This window comes from Calidris pugnax, unplaced genomic scaffold (genome assembly GCF_001431845.1).
Source record: "Calidris pugnax isolate Ruff unplaced genomic scaffold, ASM143184v1 scaffold12, whole genome shotgun sequence".
In the NCBI taxonomy this organism is placed as follows: Eukaryota; Metazoa; Chordata; class Aves; order Charadriiformes; family Scolopacidae; genus Calidris; species Calidris pugnax.
The window spans coordinates 605,291-624,079 of record NW_015090767.1 but is presented as its reverse complement, the minus strand read 5'-3'; the positions used below and the strand labels follow the sequence as shown (position 1 = coordinate 624,079).

At 41.6% G+C, this 18,789-nt stretch overlaps 2 protein-coding genes across 3 annotated transcripts in view; both read right to left on the bottom strand.

Moving 5' to 3' along the window:
• LMBRD1 (LMBR1 domain containing 1) overlaps positions 1-13,031 on the bottom strand; it is a 53,269-nt gene extending 40,238 nt beyond the window's left edge. For both annotated transcript variants that reach the window (XM_014937065.1, XM_014937057.1), the window contains exons 1-3: positions 12,951-13,031; positions 12,261-12,437; positions 6,541-6,601 (exon numbers count right to left, since the gene is read on the bottom strand). In XM_014937065.1, coding sequence (XP_014792551.1) covers positions 6,541-6,601; positions 12,261-12,437; positions 12,951-13,010 — 298 coding nt within the window. In that variant the 5' untranslated portion in view covers positions 13,011-13,031. The remainder of the gene's footprint in view (positions 1-6,540; positions 6,602-12,260; positions 12,438-12,950) is intronic.
• Positions 13,032-16,338: 3,307 nt separating this feature from the next.
• LOC106885040 (probable lysosomal cobalamin transporter) lies at positions 16,339-18,151 on the bottom strand. Its single transcript, XM_014936868.1, has 3 exons — positions 18,071-18,151; positions 17,381-17,557; positions 16,339-16,459 (listed from the first exon to the last, which is right to left on the bottom strand). The coding sequence occupies exons 1-3, from the start codon at positions 18,128-18,130 to the stop codon at positions 16,436-16,438; spliced, it is 261 nt and encodes an 86-aa protein (XP_014792354.1). The 5' UTR covers positions 18,131-18,151; the 3' UTR covers positions 16,339-16,435.
• Positions 18,152-18,789: the final 638 nt, after the last annotated feature.

The window sequence follows — 18,789 nt, the reverse complement described above, 5'->3', positions numbered from 1 at the left end:
AGCTAGTATGGTAGTGTAACAAACAGAAGTTGGTTTATTTGCCAAGAGCATAAAATTCAGGCTCATGCCTTAAAACTTGAAACTCTGAAATGCTGCATTCTTAGACCTTCTAAGAACCGCTTCAGTGTTGTCAAGGTTTTCAGAAATCAAGCCTCTCTAACTTTGACAGTAGTCCTAAATGCACACTGGACTGTTCCAGTAAATAAGGCAAGTTACACACATCATTAATCTCAGAATAATCAGCCCTTAGGGGTCACTGCAGGCACAGAAAACATTCTCACTTCCAAGGTTTACTACATTAATTTCACCATACCTTACTTATGAATAGCTCATTAGATAATGACACTGATTCTCTTCCTTTATTCCCTTAGAAGAAATGTGTGACTCCAAATCCAAGAGAATATCTATGAACTCTGAAGTAAGGCTACCGTTTATCTCTACACCAATAAAATACTGGTACTGCCTAAATGCTGTTGCTGCAGCAACTTAATTCAATTTTAAGAGAACAGCTCAAGCTTCTGGCAGTAAACTTAGGTGGTTTTTTTTTTTAATTTAAACTGCTGGTGTTCAGTTACTGACTACATTAGCTAATCTATATCTTTAGTTTGTTTTATGCAGTATGTTTTACCACTGTATTATAAAACTGTAAATCCTTTCTTTTCTGAAAGCTGTTTCCTGACACTTTCTTATAATTCTTCATAACTCTGAAATGCTGCATTCTTAGACCTTCTAGAGCAGTACTCAAACCGCTTCAGTGTTGTCAAGGTTTTCAGAAATCAAGCCTCTCTAACTTTGACAGTAGTCCTAAATGCACACTGGACTGTTCCAGTAAATAAGGCAAGTTACACACATCATTAATCTCAGAATAATCAGCCCTTAGGGGTCACTGCAGGCACAGAAAACATTCTCACTTCCAAGGTTTACTACATTAATTTCACCATACCTTACTTATGAATAGCTCATTAGATAATGACACTGATTCTCTTCCTTTATTCCCTTAGAAGAAATGTGTGACTCCAAATCCAAGAGAATATCTATGAACTCTGAAGTAAGGCTACCGTTTATCTCTACACCAATAAAATACTGGTACTGCCTAAATGCTGTTGCTGCAGCAACTTAATTCAATTTTAAGAGAACAGCTCAAGCTTCTGGCAGTAAACTTAGGTGGTTTTTTTTTTTAATTTAAACTGCTGGTGTTCAGTTACTGACTACATTAGCTAATCTATATCTTTAGTTTGTTTTATGCAGTATGTTTTACCACTGTATTATAAAACTGTAAATCCTTTCTTTTCTGAAAGCTGTTTCCTGACACTTTCTTATAATTCTTCATACTAATGGCCAGCTGTCCATTTTTTTTTTTTGATCTGCTCCAGTATATTAGCAGAGGACAATTCTAAATGGCCACTGTCAATCAGATACACTCAACTGGTTTTGTTGAGCAGTCTTACTCAATTGGATTGAGGCTGCTGATCTGATATACAGCTTGTCCAGCCTGCCCCAGGTTTTGTACAAGTCCCTCATAGGACAAGAATCTGAACAAAACACCCTAAGTCAAGTAAACAAATTTTTCAGCTCTGTTCAAGAAACACTACCAAAAAAAAGTTTTCACACATATTGCTGTTAACAAGGCTGTATTCAGCTTTTACAGGACTGGCACAAGTGTCTGACAAGTCAGTTGCCAAAAAAAGTTTTTGAAATATATCTTATTAAGTCATCTATTCCAGGCTAAGTGGTGCCTCTCAACTCAAATGGTAAATTAGCAAGCTTAAACCACTACAGTAAACTTTAAGTCAGAGGCAATTGTATAAAGCAAGAACTTTACAGGAGTTATAACAGTTCAATACCATGACTATGTGAACACCTAGAGGAGTTTGTGTGTCAAGCAAGTGGCTAAATTTAAGGTTTTTTACTTGTCAGATCCAACTTCCACAGTAGAGGCAGTCAGGAAAACTAAAATATTAGTTCCCCAAACCCACCATTTCAGTAATAAAATGCAATATGTAAGGAGTTCATGTAAAACCAGATCAGAGACACATCTAAACAACATATTTTCATTCAGTAAAAATTAACTTCTACTGAACTAGGCACTGTTACCAACAGTTCTATTCCAATTTTTTCAAGCTCATTTCCGTTTCCACATCCAGTGGCTCACCAGAAAACGTTTAGGATAGTGTTTGCATTCTGGAATACATAAATCAAGCTTAGATGCAAGTCTAAGCAGTTCTAAACAGAATATTGCATAAAGCTCTTGACATCCTCCCTAAGTTTCATAGTTTCTGAAGGTAACTTCTATAAGCTTCCCTTTCATGTCATTGTAAGCAAAGCAAGTGACTATCCAGATTAACTTTACCAAAAGGATAAGTAATTGTACTTTGCTTGAAATCATAGTTAACTAAATCCAATCCCCAAGTTCCTGCCAGTGTTCTCAAATCCCCAGATTCTCACCGAATTAAGCAAAAATCCATATCAATTTAACAGCATGTCATATCAGCAGGAAAACAACAAGGAAGAGTTTAGCCTAGCTTTTTGCAACCCAAAGTAGTGGACTACTGAATCCTTTGGAAAATGGAGTAAAGCAGAGGATGATGAAAGTTATTTTTTAAAGATCCCAGTAAGCCCTCTTATATCAGACCTGACATTGTCATTCATCCATCAAGTAAAGTCTGTAAGAATTTTTTTAGATAGAACTGAAGAATAAATTTATAGCTAACATAGTTAAAGTAGTAAAACATTGTTCTTCTATTATACTATATTATTTTATATATTATAATACAATATATAATAATTATAATAAAATATTACATATAATGAATATAAAATTATATTATATTATATATTTTTATTATTAGATAATATATATTATATTATTTCCTATAAAGGAAACTTTTAAAAGATTTGCAGTTCCTAACAAGGCAGGAGATTGACAATTTAGGTTTTGAATTTTATTTTTCAGAATTTATGAAAAAGGAAGAGCAGCCAGAATCACAGAATCACAGAATCACAGAATCACAGAATCACAGAATCACAGAATCACAGAATCTTCTAGGTTGGAAGGGACCTTAAAGATCATCTTGTCCAACCGTCAACCCAACTGACAAAAATAGACACCCACACAACAAACAAGGAGCATCATCACTAAACCATACCTCCTCATCAGGTCATACAAGTTAATTACCTAAAGGCAAGCATCTGATTGCCTGTTGTTCTGCCCACTGAAAGGGCTGTTTATTCCCTAGAAAGCTAACCTTCACACTCCAAGGTTTTGGAGCAGCAAACAGCCAGCCAGCCAAATGGCAGGGATCCTCCCTTCCCCCTAACTCCCCTGTGGCACAACAGGCTGCCCAGCTGTCATCATCAGGGACTGCTCTTTGCTCAGAGGTCCAACTTCTGTTTCAAAACATTTTTCTGGGTTGTATCAGAAGCTTGAAACACTATCACTGGCAAAGTGCTTCACTCTATAGCCAGTACAACAATGGTTCTTGCCCCAGAGTAAGCAATTTTTCAGCAAGAATTCCTCAGTAGGGTTTGCTTTAAAGATGTTTCTCAGAGAAATTTATATTCTGACACATTGCTTCTCAAAAATCACACTTATTAGGAGAGCACTTCTACAGCTATAGCTCCACAATGCTGGATTTGTCAAGTCCAACTATGCAAGTCTTCCACAAATATTTAGCATGTCTTCTCCTAGGAACAGACCATGAAAACATGTGGTCGCGTTGGACTTGTGCCTACTAACTCCTAGAAGCCTAAATCCTCATGTCAACAACTCCATATCAAACACTTGCAGCAAGCACACACAACTCCATGCAAAAATCATCCCATTTATATCAAGTATTATTTTGGATAAATTCTTACTCAAGAACTTCTTTAACCTAGGAACCACCATACAATAACTATTGTTGGCTTAAGAAAAATACCTCTATTTCAGAAAAAGGGAATAGAAAAAAATCAGGAGTTTAGTTTAGACTTTTAAGCAGATTCAGAGATGCCCATAGAATTTAGCAGACACTCCTTGCCAAACTATAGTTGGGAGACACTTAAGGTATGCAGGTCAAGAACTCAGCCTACCTCTCAGTAAAAGCAGGATCTGCCAAGGGCACCCTCCCACCATTCACACAACTGTACCAAAGAACACTCAACATCAGGCTGACTCCAACAGGTACAAGTCACTTACTAGAGGAAGAAACGCTGCAGAACACAGCTCCAGGTCACTGCCAGTTGTTTCACCCTGATTCTTTGTGGTACAGAACAAACTGCCCTTGGACAGTTTCCAATTGTAACCATTTCTGAAAAGGATTTTCCTTCCCCACACAAGCTGCCATGCTGTTTTACAGCATCTGCCAACCACTGACCATTCTTCAACCACTCAAGTACTGGCAGACACATCCTACCACAGTTGATTTTATGAGAATTACACACTAAGCCACCATGGCTTCAAAGCAATCCACAGACTGTTTCCCTAAATAAAGCTTTTAGGCTACTGAAGTCCCACTTCAAAATATAGATATTTCAAGATTCATTCTGAAAGTGACCTCACTTATCATTCTACCAGTACAAAGTCATTCCACTTTTACATCAGTCTAGCCAAGAAACCAGTTGGGTGTGAGAGAGAGTGTGTATTGTTCATGGGGACTATTGACTTTGTAAAAAAAGCTTTTACATATTTTGTGGCAGCTTTCTCAGTAAATTGCAATACAGGTAGCAAAGTAATCCTGAGTAGTCTAAAGCATCAGTTAAACCACAGCCTCCAAATTCTTGCCACGATTAGAAGTGACTTGGATTGAATGGCAGTGGCCTAAGTGTACAATTATTCATACTATAAGTTGCCAGTATAGCTACAGCAGACAAGTAAGATATATAGTTATCATTGCATTTTAGGAGATTTAAGAAAGTACTGGTATTCATGTCCCTAAGGACAAAAGGAGATTTCAGTTCTGCTCATCCTGCTTATTCAAAAAAAAAATAAATATGATGCCAAGACCAAATACTTTCATAAGATAATACAAGTAGGAAAAAAAATGTAGTATTACAAGTCTGGAAGACTTGTTTAAGTTGTTCCATCTCAGCTTTCATGTCACTACACTGTGAAACAGCAGCAGGGGACTAGACCTAATGATGCAGGAAAGGCATTAAGTTGTGGTTTTATATAGGAATGATGGAGATTTCTGAAAAATATGTTACTTATTACTGTTCACTTCAATGTAGCTCTAGTTATAAAAATGTGCATCAATTCCTCAAATTAAGATCACAACAGAAAAATATTTTTAAACCAATCTTTAAATCTCTACCACCATCTGGAGGATAGGCTATGAAATAAAGTATTAGTCTTACAATATTTGAAGTAGACCTGTCCAGATAGACCAAAACCAACAGGTTTTCAGATTTAACCTCAGATTTACTCCAAAAATTAGTTCAGGATTTAACAAGAGACATTTTGCTTTAAAAAGAGAGCCCAAAACATCACAGAAATTAATCCAACAAATCTATAGAAAATGGTCCACAGAAGAGTGTGAAGACTGCTCCCCATTAGGAATTGGGAAATGCTTGGGCTGTTAGCAACCTAGCAAGAGTAGAAAGTAAATACAAAGCAATTCCAGTCTTCTGTAGTGAAGAATTTTTGTGGAAGATAAAAATAGTATTTTAAAAGTTCCTTTTTGAAAGCAGAGAAGTTTCTTACTGCTTTTTGCTTTAGGCTTCACTGCACGTTCTAGTTTCTGTCATTATCTCAGGCATGCTGTAAGCATTTTGTAACTTAAAAAGAAATCCACTGTTTAGAACCAATTATTTCTTGTCTAAAAAAAAATAAATACATATATATATTCAGGAGCCAACCCATCCAAGAGAAAAAACCACAAGTTTTAGGAAATGTGACCAAAAGCAGGCAAGTATCTCTGAATTTGCATCACTGATGGAGACAAGCATTTCATTCAGTGATAAGCACCACTCTTCTATAGCTACCTCTTACATATGTATACTCATAATAGAGCTTTTCATAAGAACTAAAGTAAGCTGATCTAAAACTACACAGAGATTTTGTGAACAGATATTTTATTAGATTTTATTGCAGTTAATTTTTTGCTTCGGTTTTGTTTAGTATTACAACTCTTGAATTCAACTCCTTTATGCTCCTTTACAGTAGCTCTTCCTTTAAATATGGCAATTGCTGAATCTAACACTTAAAACACAAGAGTTAACACTCTCATTTGCACAAACTATATACCCAGTAGGCAAGTTCCACACTGCTGCATACATGACATGCCACAAAACTCACAGCAAAGCCCTGTGTTTCCCTTAATGGCCGCACAGAAAACATGTTAACAGCAGATGACACAACACAAGCCATTAGCCTTTTCATGAATTTACCTTCAGTATATTAGCACTTTTAGGAGGGTCTTGATCAAAAATAAAAATCAATTAAGGGCACTAAGTGTAAGACTAATGTTTAACCAAAAAAGGGATAATCTGGTATGACCCCCGAAAACTTCATGCATTCACTTAAAGGTCTTATTAATTAAAAAAAAACACATTAAAAATACTTACTGTAGTATCCATAAAGCACAGTATCTTCAATTTGTCTTGAAACATTAGCATCAGCCCATTCCTAGTAATAAAAGATAGAAGCATTTAACATCAAATGAAACAAAAGAACACTTCATTCAACAGTATTCTTATAGAAATGAAAAAACCTGCTCATAATAGAAGCTCAAGGAAAATAATTAAGCACTGAGTTTGCTTATTTTAAGGGCTGGAATTTTTAAGTAAGAGTTAATTCACCTAACAAAGATGATTAAGGAATGTGTTGCATTTCAGGGGACAGACACTGCAGTAGTATCCCCACTGTTTATACTCACTTTGGCTGTTAGCCTCATACAAAATTAGTTTGGTTTTTTTCAGATTAAGTATCCTCAGTTACCATACATTATATGGTTAATGCTCAACTGAAATAAAATTATCAGTGAACATCATTTTTACCAACAGTTTAGTACATTTACTTTTGTTTTCTACTTAAGCTGTACCAGTTGCCCACCCCAGTAGTTGGATGCATTGGATTTAATTTTATAATTAACATATCTATATCGGCTTTGCAACTCTTCAGAAAATATGAATGTGCAAAGCATTAATGGAGGGACCCCATCAAGTGAAGGATGCACTCATTCTGAAGTCAATATCTCTCAATCACAAAAAGCACTAGCCTTTTATCAGTAAGGCTGACACTGGGAATTGCTAGAAGAGCAGCCCCAAAATCCCACTTGAGGCTGATATCCACGTCACTGAATTTCAGTCACAGAAAAAGCACCACAAACGTGTCTGGGAATACCTTCAAGTCAGATAACAAAGATAAAGACATTTTCTAGATGCCACTCAACAGAAAGGGCAAAGTCAAATTTGATAAGCAGCATCTGCTTTGATAGGACTTTGAACCAGGAAGAAAAATTAATTCTGTAGGGATGGCCCTTTCTAAGGTATCAAACATCTATTTTCAAGCATGTAAGTCTAGATGGGGATAGTATATAAAGACCATATTCTTCTGAGAATCTCTACAGCACTTCCTGTTACTGCTGTACTTGGCAACACTACAAGAGAGTCTCTCATTAAAGAGCACAAGTACATAGAGATAGATATAACAAAATGCTACTTCTAAAAAGTTTCTGGCTACAGAGCCCTGGCAAAGGTACAAAGGAATAAGCATAGGGCAATCCCATAAACGGAAGATTTTACAGATCAGAAAGAATATCAAGCACTTTTGGGAGCTCCGATGTGTGTTGTGCTAATTCCCACAGTGTCTTGATAAGAGGGTCTCTTAAGATCATCATAGAATGGTTTGGGTTGGAAAGGACCTTTAAAGGTCATCTAGTCCAAGCTCCCAGCCCCGGGCAGGGACACCTCCCAGTAGGCCACATTGCTCAAGGCCCCATCCAGCCTGGCCTTGAACACCTCCAGGGATGGACAACCTGGGCCAGTGTCTCACCACCACCACCACAGTAAAGAATTTCTTCCTAATATCTAATCTAAATATGTTCTTTCAGTTTAAAACCATTACCCCTCATCCTATCACTACACTCCCTGAGCCCCTCCCCATCTCTCCTGTAGGACCCCTTTAGGTACTAGAAGGTCTCCCCGGAGCCTTCTCTTCTCCAGGCTGAACAATCCCAGCTCTCTCAGCCTGTCTTCATCAGAGAGGTGCTCCAGCTTCCTCACCATCTTTGTGGCCCTCTGCTAGACCTGCTCCAACAGGTCTATGTCCTTCTTATGCTGGGGGCCCCAGAGCTGGATGGGGTCTCAGAAAGGTTGAAAAATATTTTAGCAGAAGGAACAGAAGCAACACTCTAAGTTAAATGTCTGTCAGGTACAGTAAGCCCAATCTTACAAGACTGTCCAAATCAAACCCAACAGTGTTTCAGCTGAAAAATTTCTAGGCATTTGTATGAAGATACACCACAAAAGGATTTGGTCAGAATAAGTTACAAATAAGCCCACAGAATATTAAAATATTTAAATTGCCTAGTGTTAAAAATTAAGGAAATGCATTACTTAAATTATGCCGAAGGGAAAAGCAAAACTGAACTGATCAGGTGGCACTATTTACTTCCAAGTAAGTGAAAAAGGTGTCTCCTATGGAGACGCTCAGAAGCCACACCAACCAAGAATCAGCAAGAAAAGCACCAGTAAGACCCAGAGTTTAAGTGGCATAGCCACTTCACAGAAAAAGGTAGCTAGTAATTGAAATGTAATGGGTCTGAACTGACAAAACCTGCCTCTTCTCCAACTCCAGGAAAGCATTTACAACAGTGTACAAGTGTAGAACTTTAAAACATTGTAACTGCTTTTTATTTTGTTTCTCTACCAGAGTAATATGCTACGAAACATACATTACACCTCATTAAAATATTATCTTAGATTAAAAGCTGTAAAGATGCAAAGATGTGAGCATTTCACCAGTGTGTATGTGGCTGAACTTACAAACTCTGCATTACTCCACACAAGTGGCAGTAATGCAAGCCAATGTAAGAGTGTACAGAAGGAAGAATCACAGAAGAATCACAGAAGAATCACAGAAGAATCACAGAAGAATCACAGAAGAATCACAGAAGAATCACAGAAGAATCACAGAAGAATCACAGAAGAATCACAGAAGAATCACAGAAGAATCACAGAAGAATCACAGAAGAATCACAGAAGAATCACAGAAGAATCACAGAAGAATCACAGAAGAATCACAGAAGAATCACAGAAGAATCACAGAATCTTCTAGGTTGGAAGGGACCTTAAAGATCATCTTGTCCAACCGTCAACCTGACTGACAAAAATAGACACCCACCCCTCAAAAACATTACAAACTAATCTGACACTTTTGACTTTCTCCACTTTTGGGTGAGGGAATGGCATGAATTTCATACTTTTATCCCCATTAAAGGGGACATTTCTACTGTCACAGTTAGACTCTGCAAGATAGCTCCCATTCTCTACGAAAGTGATAGAGCTTAAAGTGGTGCAATATTCCAGGTTTCAGTATTTGTCAAATGCAGATGAAGCTGTCATTCTACTGATTAGCCTCTCCCAATTATTAGCCAATAAAAGGAAGATGGAATACCAAAGACTAAACATGGGTCAAAGCATGCTTAGATATAAAGAAATTTCATATCCAGGTCTCAGATCTTCCAGGTTGTGATCTCCAAAATGGAACAGAGCCAGGACTTTGACTGCCAGATGGAGAGTGACATCCAGAAACATGTCTATCTCAGCCACATCTGGCTACCATCATTATTTTGCTGACCAAGTATTGTTACTGCACAAGTAGCAATTCCTACTCAGAGCAGGAAGCATGGCCTCAGTTGGTAACAATTTCCCAGCTAACACCTTTCTAGAATGAGTAAGTCTGACATTGTAGTGGTTCTGTATTCTGAGCAGCTACATAATGAGTCTCTTCCAAGATGCAAAAAGTCCTAATAGAGTGGTTTGCAAAAAGGATCTCCCATTAAACAGATGCTACTCCTCAAATCATTAAGGAGAAAACTGGCTTTAACAGCTCAGGCAGACACCCAAGTTCCATGAGGTGTTCAGTCTAACCAGAATGAAAGGCAGGCCACTGCTGCTATATGAAGTTAAAAGCCAATCTCCCCTACCTTCTGTTGCATCAATAATAGAATCAAAAAAAAAAAAAAAAAAAAAAACCAGGGGGAGGAAAAGGCTTTAAAAAAAAAAAAAAAAAAAAAAAAAAACAGCATGGTGATGATAATGCCCTTGTTTCAAGCTGGCTTCCTTCTGCAAGGCAGCATCAGCTAGGGTTTAAATATTTATGCGCCTTGTAGGTCAGACCCAGAGGTCTCAGATTCCAGCAGCAATCTTAGGTCTATAAGCTAGGGTGAGGTTTTCTGGTTTTAAGTAGCTGTTATAAATCAACAAGCTTTCAGATCAAACAGATCAGATTCAACGGGATGTATTTTTCACAACTTCAACACTTATGTTGGATCAACCGTAAAAATCTCATGTCATTGCTGCAAAGCTAGAAACTCCTTCAGATGAGCCTTAGAAGAGAAGGAAGAGCTCTCCTGCATGGCAGCACAGAGCACATTTATTTCAGTAGGCCATCAGCAGCATCTACAAACATGAGGAACTAGACAGGACCAAAAGACTCAGAAGCATAGGCAAAGGTACTTCGAGAAATAAAAGCTTTACCACAAGCAAGAAATCTTGCTTTCAGTTACAATTTTTAAACAGAATCTACCCAGCCCATCATAGCCCAGCATGTGGCCATTAAGAAAGAAATCTAGATCAAGAAAAAGTGTTTTAAGTACAGCAGTTATCCTTCTGTTAATTACACTTCCTTAAATAGGACTGTAGTGACTACATGTGGCCTCCTGTTCTCCTCACAGGTTTATTTCTCAAATCAGGGAATGCATACATTAACAAAATAGGTCTCCTTTGCAACAGGAAATTCTGCTTGGTCCTCAGCAGATGCACATCTTTCAGCTGGGCCCAGTTACATCATTGTTATTTCTCTGGCTAGTCAGCCTCAATGCATTTCTTAATACTTAGTGTTATCGTCATTGAACTGCTGGTACCGTGACACATGAAAGGTCTCTTCCATCCATTTTAATTTTGAACAAACAAGGTCTGAAGACAAACTTTTAACAGCAACATTGAAGAATAGTTTAATTTATTCTGTATTACCACTGAGCAATAAACAGGACAAAAATCATGTCACAGCTCAATTCTTTAGGCTTCTTATGACTTGCAATTCTGTGAGCACCAGCCAAAAGGCACTGTACTGGCAGCAAGCTAGTTTTGAACCATTATCCAGGATCTGGCAGGACCTAGGTTGTCCCTTGAAAGTAAGGCTGAAAGGGAATACAGTCTGAGCTCAGTGTGTTGTCATCTGCCCACTCTCATTTGTTCCAGAATCATCTCTTTTACTATTGATCCAGACAGGCTCCCAACCAAACTATTCAAATTACTAATATGCTCCAGTTTGATCTAGCTTTAATGGCAGTGTTATCACCAAGACAACGGGTCACTCCCTTCAAGGCCAATGCTCTAAGCACTGCTAAGAACTCTTACTTACAGCAACGCTTAGAGCAGACTACAGTGAGTACTCACCTCATTAAAAACTCATTCTGCACAGCAAGCCCCTACAGTTTTACATAAAGAGTATAAAAACAGTAGTTCAGTTTAAGGCAGTATCAGCCAAGAAGAGCTACTACTGTATTCCCTTCGCCCAACGGTTTTCCCTATTTTCTCTCTTTAAAAAAGTGCTTATTAACTCGGGCTTTACATTATACATAGATTAACATCGTAAATCTTTATAAGTCTTAATGTCTCAGTAACAGAATAAAAGAACGCTGATGAAAAAGAGAATCAAAATAATCTCAAACTGTAAATGGGCTGGTTTTGAACCAAGAGGCAACAAACTCCCCATAACAATGTACTAAAAAGCAACATTTAAGAGATTTATTTATATCTTCAGAATGGCACATGCACTGCTCTTTGCACAACAGGAGAAAGGAGCATTTGGGAAATGAGTAGAATGTTGAAAATAAGTAGTAGAAGTAATAACTTAAAAATATGTAATAGAAATGAAAATTGAAATCCAGCTCAAATAACAAGCTGATGTCAGTGTTGTATTCACACTACTCAAACTCAGGCACTAGAAGAGATGTCACCATTGGTTTTAAACACTTCCGACAACCCAATAGCAAACATCCTGTTTCAACACAAGTGCTTCTTCTGATGAGGCAATCCATGTTTTTAAAAGACCATACCTTAAACGTGCCGTTGGGATTTTTCATATACGAAACCAAGAAGATGTCCACTGGAAGCAGCGCTGATGAGATAAGAGCGACCGCCAAGGCGAAGATGGCTGTGATGGTAGAAATCACCTCACTTTCCCGCCGGCTCTGATACTTTCGCACATAAACCCAGCAGAAAACTAGGATAGCCTGAAATACACAGGGAAAGACAATTACGGGTTGTGCAATAAGGATGTCGGAAGGCAGGTATTTGAGGCCCTGTATCCTGATGTGGGGGGCCGGCACAGCATCAACACACAAACTCCCTCAGCCCGAGCACCAGGGGCACACTCACCACACACACTTCGCTCCTCCCACTCTCTAGTTTATACACAACAGTTTGAGCAGCAGCAACAACAGGAGCAGCAGCACTCACACACGAAAAACAGCCTCAAACGCAGCCGAGAGTGGCTGAAGGCCCAGGCTGGATGGCAGGACAGCCCCGCGGCCTCAGCTCCGGGCCCTGCGCCGCCGCCATGGCCCAGCCCTGCCCGCGCACCGAGGGCGGCCGAGCCGGGCGGGCTGAGGAAGCACAGGCCGAGCGAGGCGGCACAGCGAGGGGCCCAGAAAGGCTCGGCGGCCGGGGCGAGCGGAGGGGAAGGCGGGGGTACCGCCGACCCCAGCGGAGGGAAGGGGCGTGCGCCCGGGGCAGCCGCCGCTCACCAGCAGCGCCAAGCCGAAGAGGCACCATCCCGTCAGCAGGTCGGAGGCGGCCGCCGCCATCTTGGTTCCCGTCAGCACCGGCGTGACCGCCCCCGCCGGGCGGGGACTTTTAAGGGGGCGAGCGTCGCGTCACCATGGGGACGCGGCCTGTGCCGGGGCAAGCGTCCGCTTCAGCCAGCGGCTGGCGGCTACCGAGGGGTGGGAGGCGGCGGAGCAGGAGCCGCTGCGAGGGGCCGGCTGGGTGGCCTCCCCTCCCCGCTCCCCTTCCCCTTCCCGGGGACGGGGGGCGAAGACAGGGCCGCGCTGGGCCCCTGGGGTCTCCTCCTTGACGGGAGAGGGAGGGAAAGGAGGGAGTTTGGAGAGAGATATACCTTTGAGCGACACAGGGCAGCTAGTTTCTCTCCTCATGCTTGGCAAAACTGCACTTCTAGAAGACTCTTGCGCCTGGATTTGTGAAAATTTTTGCTTTATAGCCAGCTATGCTGTGTGGGTTTCAAGGTCTCAGTGCTTTCGAGATGGCCAGGTGCAGGGATGAGGAACAAGACTTGGGCACTTGACCCAAGCTGGCCAACAGGATTATTTCATACCATGAATGTCATATTCAATAAAAATGAGAAAGTTGGTTGCAAAGTTTTTTCTTACTTGATGGTGATGGTCCAGATAACTCCTTGCTCCAGGTGCCAGAGCCTTGAGCCCTTCCCTTCCACCCAAAGCCGCAGCGCTCGCAGGGCCCCACACTGGCTGCCCCTGCTGGGGGTGTACGGCCCCCTGCTGAGAGAACGGGCTGAGTGTAATCCTCATATATTTTATATTGGTATCAGGAGAAATATTGATTCTTTAGCGTTATTAAGCATCTAGTTTTGTTCTATTAAATGTTTATATCTCATAGAATCACAGAATTGCCTAGGTCAGAAGGGACCTTTAATATCATATAGTCCAACAATCAACCTAACTCTGACCAAAAAAACCCTAACAAAAAACCAAACCAAACCAAACAAAAAAAACCCTAAAAGCCAACCAAAACCCCAACACTAAACCATATTCCTGAGCACTATGTAAACTCGTCTTTTGAACACCTCCAGGGATGGTGCCTCAACCACTTCCCTGGGCAGCCCATTCCAATGTGCAATCACCCTTTCAGTGAAGAAATGTTTCCTAATCTCCAATCTGAACCTCCCCTGGTGCAACTTGAGGCCATTTCCTCTTGTCCTATTGCCTGTGACTTGGGAGAAGAGACCGACCCCCCCTGGCTACACCCTCCTGGTATCTGCTGCAAGGGGGTGTGAGTGGTGGCAAGTAATGAGGCAACCAAGTAATGTTTTGAGGCAACTGAACAGCAGTATGCTGGTGCCTGTAGGGAGGCCATTGGAAAGATGGAGCCAGGCACTTCCCCGTGGTGGGAGGAGGAGGGACAACAGACATAAACTGAGACAAGAAGACAGACTTGGTGTGAGGGAACATTTTCACGGTGCGGACAGTTCAGCAGTGGAACAGATTGTCTGGAGAGGCTGTGTGTTCTTGGATGTTTTCAAACCCGTTGGGGTAATAATGCCCCGAGCGATCTGGTTTCAAGTGATACTTGCCCATGCTCTGAACTAGACGATTTTCTGGGGCTCCTTCCAGCCTGAATTATTCTATGGTCCCGTGATAACGTTCTTTGAAAACTGGTTTCAGAACCCAAGAGCTCTCTGTAGTGGAAACTCAGAGACTTCAGAAAGAGTTCTATTGAGTGAATACACAAGTCCTCGGTGGTTTTTCTATGTTAATATTTTTCTAATAGAGCCTCTTCGGGATGAAGGGAATTAAAGGCAGAAAGGCACTTCCCATCTCTTTATGCGTATGGTCTGAGTATTGTGGAAGCAGAACATGAAACAGCCCTGCAGGTGCTAACAAGGTAAGTATCTCCTGTTTGAGCCCTTAGGCTTATGAATGCTGTATGATGTGAACACAGACAGTTCTTTTTCAGCAAATGATATTGAAATACTTGACTTGGGAATAATTGAAATATTTATGATTTTAAGAAACGAAGTTTGCTTGAAGTGGCAAATCAATCCTTTATCCTTTAAACTGTGAAAACACACGGAACGAAAACACTACCTTAAATAATGTCTTACTGCCTGTTTAGGGTTAAATGATAACTATATTGTGTACGTCCTCTTAGATTTTTTTTTTAATATATTACTATTAATGTGTACATATTATCTCCACCACAGCCAATGTCATTACTATTAAATATGTATGTTATAATTCAAAATTTCTCTAGAACCCATGAAGAATTAAAAACTTAAAGAACAGCATTAAAAATAAATTATCCCCAAGTGGGAAGGGAAGTAATTTGCCCTTGGAGTATATAAAGATTTTATGCTTTGAAAAAAAAAAAAAAAAAAAAACAGCATGGTGATGATAATGCCCTTGTTTCAAGCTGGCTTCCTTCTGCAAGGCAGCATCAGCTAGGGTTTAAATATTTATGCGCCTTGTAGGTCAGACCCAGAGGTCTCAGATTCCAGCAGCAATCTTAGGTCTATAAGCTAGGGTGAGGTTTTCTGGTTTTAAGTAGCTGTTATAAATCAACAAGCTTTCAGATCAAACAGATCAGATTCAACGGGATGTATTTTTCACAACTTCAACACTTATGTTGGATCAACCGTAAAAATCTCATGTCATTGCTGCAAAGCTAGAAACTCCTTCAGATGAGCCTTAGAAGAGAAGGAAGAGCTCTCCTGCATGGCAGCACAGAGCACATTTATTTCAGTAGGCCATCAGCAGCATCTACAAACATGAGGAACTAGACAGGACCAAAAGACTCAGAAGCATAGGCAAAGGTACTTCGAGAAATAAAAGCTTTACCACAAGCAAGAAATCTTGCTTTCAGTTACAATTTTTAAACAGAATCTACCCAGCCCATCATAGCCCAGCATGTGGCCATTAAGAAAGAAATCTAGATCAAGAAAAAGTGTTTTAAGTACAGCAGTTATCCTTCTGTTAATTACACTTCCTTAAATAGGACTGTAGTGACTACATGTGGCCTCCTGTTCTCCTCACAGGTTTATTTCTCAAATCAGGGAATGCATACATTAACAAAATAGGTCTCCTTTGCAACAGGAAATTCTGCTTGGTCCTCAGCAGATGCACATCTTTCAGCTGGGCCCAGTTACATCATTGTTATTTCTCTGGCTAGTCAGCCTCAATGCATTTCTTAATACTTAGTGTTATCGTCATTGAACTGCTGGTACCGTGACACATGAAAGGTCTCTTCCATCCATTTTAATTTTGAACAAACAAGGTCTGAAGACAAACTTTTAACAGCAACATTGAAGAATAGTTTAATTTATTCTGTATTACCACTGAGCAATAAACAGGACAAAAATCATGTCACAGCTCAATTCTTTAGGCTTCTTATGACTTGCAATTCTGTGAGCACCAGCCAAAAGGCACTGTACTGGCAGCAAGCTAGTTTTGAACCATTATCCAGGATCTGGCAGGACCTAGGTTGTCCCTTGAAAGTAAGGCTGAAAGGGAATACAGTCTGAGCTCAGTGTGTTGTCATCTGCCCACTCTCATTTGTTCCAGAATCATCTCTTTTACTATTGATCCAGACAGGCTCCCAACCAAACTATTCAAATTACTAATATGCTCCAGTTTGATCTAGCTTTAATGGCAGTGTTATCACCAAGACAACGGGTCACTCCCTTCAAGGCCAATGCTCTAAGCACTGCTAAGAACTCTTACTTACAGCAACGCTTAGAGCAGACTACAGTGAGTACTCACCTCATTAAAAACTCATTCTGCACAGCAAGCCCCTACAGTTTTACATAAAGAGTATAAAAACAGTAGTTCAGTTTAAGGCAGTATCAGCCAAGAAGAGCTACTACTGTATTCCCTTCGCCCAACGGTTTTCCCTATTTTCTCTCTTTAAAAAAGTGCTTATTAACTCGGGCTTTACATTATACATAGATTAACATCGTAAATCTTTATAAGTCTTAATGTCTCAGTAACAGAATAAAAGAACGCTGATGAAAAAGAGAATCAAAATAATCTCAAACTGTAAATGGGCTGGTTTTGAACCAAGAGGCAACAAACTCCCCATAACAATGTACTAAAAAGCAACATTTAAGAGATTTATTTATATCTTCAGAATGGCACATGCACTGCTCTTTGCACAACAGGAGAAAGGAGCATTTGGGAAATGAGTAGAATGTTGAAAATAAGTAGTAGAAGTAATAACTTAAAAATATGTAATAGAAATGAAAATTGAAATCCAGCTCAAATAACAAGCTGATGTCAGTGTTGTATTCACACTACTCAAACTCAGGCACTAGAAGAGATGTCACCATTGGTTTTAAACACTTCCGACAACCCAATAGCAAACATCCTGTTTCAACACAAGTGCTTCTTCTGATGAGGCAATCCATGTTTTTAAAAGACCATACCTTAAACGTGCCGTTGGGATTTTTCATATACGAAACCAAGAAGATGTCCACTGGAAGCAGCGCTGATGAGATAAGAGCGACCGCCAAGGCGAAGATGGCTGTGATGGTAGAAATCACCTCACTTTCCCGCCGGCTCTGATACTTTCGCACATAAACCCAGCAGAAAACTAGGATAGCCTGAAATACACAGGGAAAGACAATTACGGGTTGTGCAATAAGGATGTCGGAAGGCAGGTATTTGAGGCCCTGTATCCTGATGTGGGGGGCCGGCACAGCATCAACACACAAACTCCCTCAGCCCGAGCACCAGGGGCACACTCACCACACACACTTCGCTCCTCCCACTCTCTAGTTTATACACAACAGTTTGAGCAGCAGCAACAACAGGAGCAGCAGCACTCACACACGAAAAACAGCCTCAAACGCAGCCGAGAGTGGCTGAAGGCCCAGGCTGGATGGCAGGACAGCCCCGCGGCCTCAGCTCCGGGCCCTGCGCCGCCGCCATGGCCCAGCCCTGCCCGCGCACCGAGGGCGGCCGAGCCGGGCGGGCTGAGGAAGCACAGGCCGAGCGAGGCGGCACAGCGAGGGGCCCAGAAAGGCTCGGCGGCCGGGGCGAGCGGAGGGGAAGGCGGGGGTACCGCCGACCCCAGCGGAGGGAAGGGGCGTGCGCCCGGGGCAGCCGCCGCTCACCAGCAGCGCCAAGCCGAAGAGGCACCATCCCGTCAGCAGGTCGGAGGCGGCCGCCGCCATCTTGGTTCCCGTCAGCACCGGCGTGACCGCCCCCGCCGGGCGGGGACTTTTAAGGGGGCGAGCGTCGCGTCACCATGGGGACGCGGCCTGTGCCGGGGCAAGCGTCCGCTTCAGCCAGCGGCTGGCGGCTACCGAGGGGTGGGAGGCGGCGGAGCAGGAGCCGCTGCGAGGGGCCGGCTGGGTGGCCTCCCCTCCCCGCTCCCCTTCCCCTTCCCGGGGACGGGGGGCGAAGACAGGGCCGCGCTGGGCCCCTGGGGTCTCCTCCTTGACGGGAGAGGGAGGGAAAGGAGGGAGTTTGGAGAGAGATATACCTTTGAGCGACACAGGGCAGCTAGTTTCTCTCCTCATGCTTGGCAAAACTGCACTTCTAGAAGACTCTTGCGCCTGGATTTGTGAAAATTTTTGCTTTATAGCCAGCTATGCTGTGTGGGTTTCAAGGTCTCAGTGCTTTCGAGATGGCCAGGTGCAGGGATGAGGAACAAGACTTGGGCACTTGACCCAAGCTGGCCAACAGGATTATTTCATACCATGAATGTCATATTCAATAAAAATGAGAAAGTTGGTTGCAAAGTTTTTTCTTACTTGATGGTGATGGTCCAGATAACTCCTTGCTCCAGGTGCCAGAGCCTTGAGCCCTTCCCTTCCACCCAAAGCCGCAG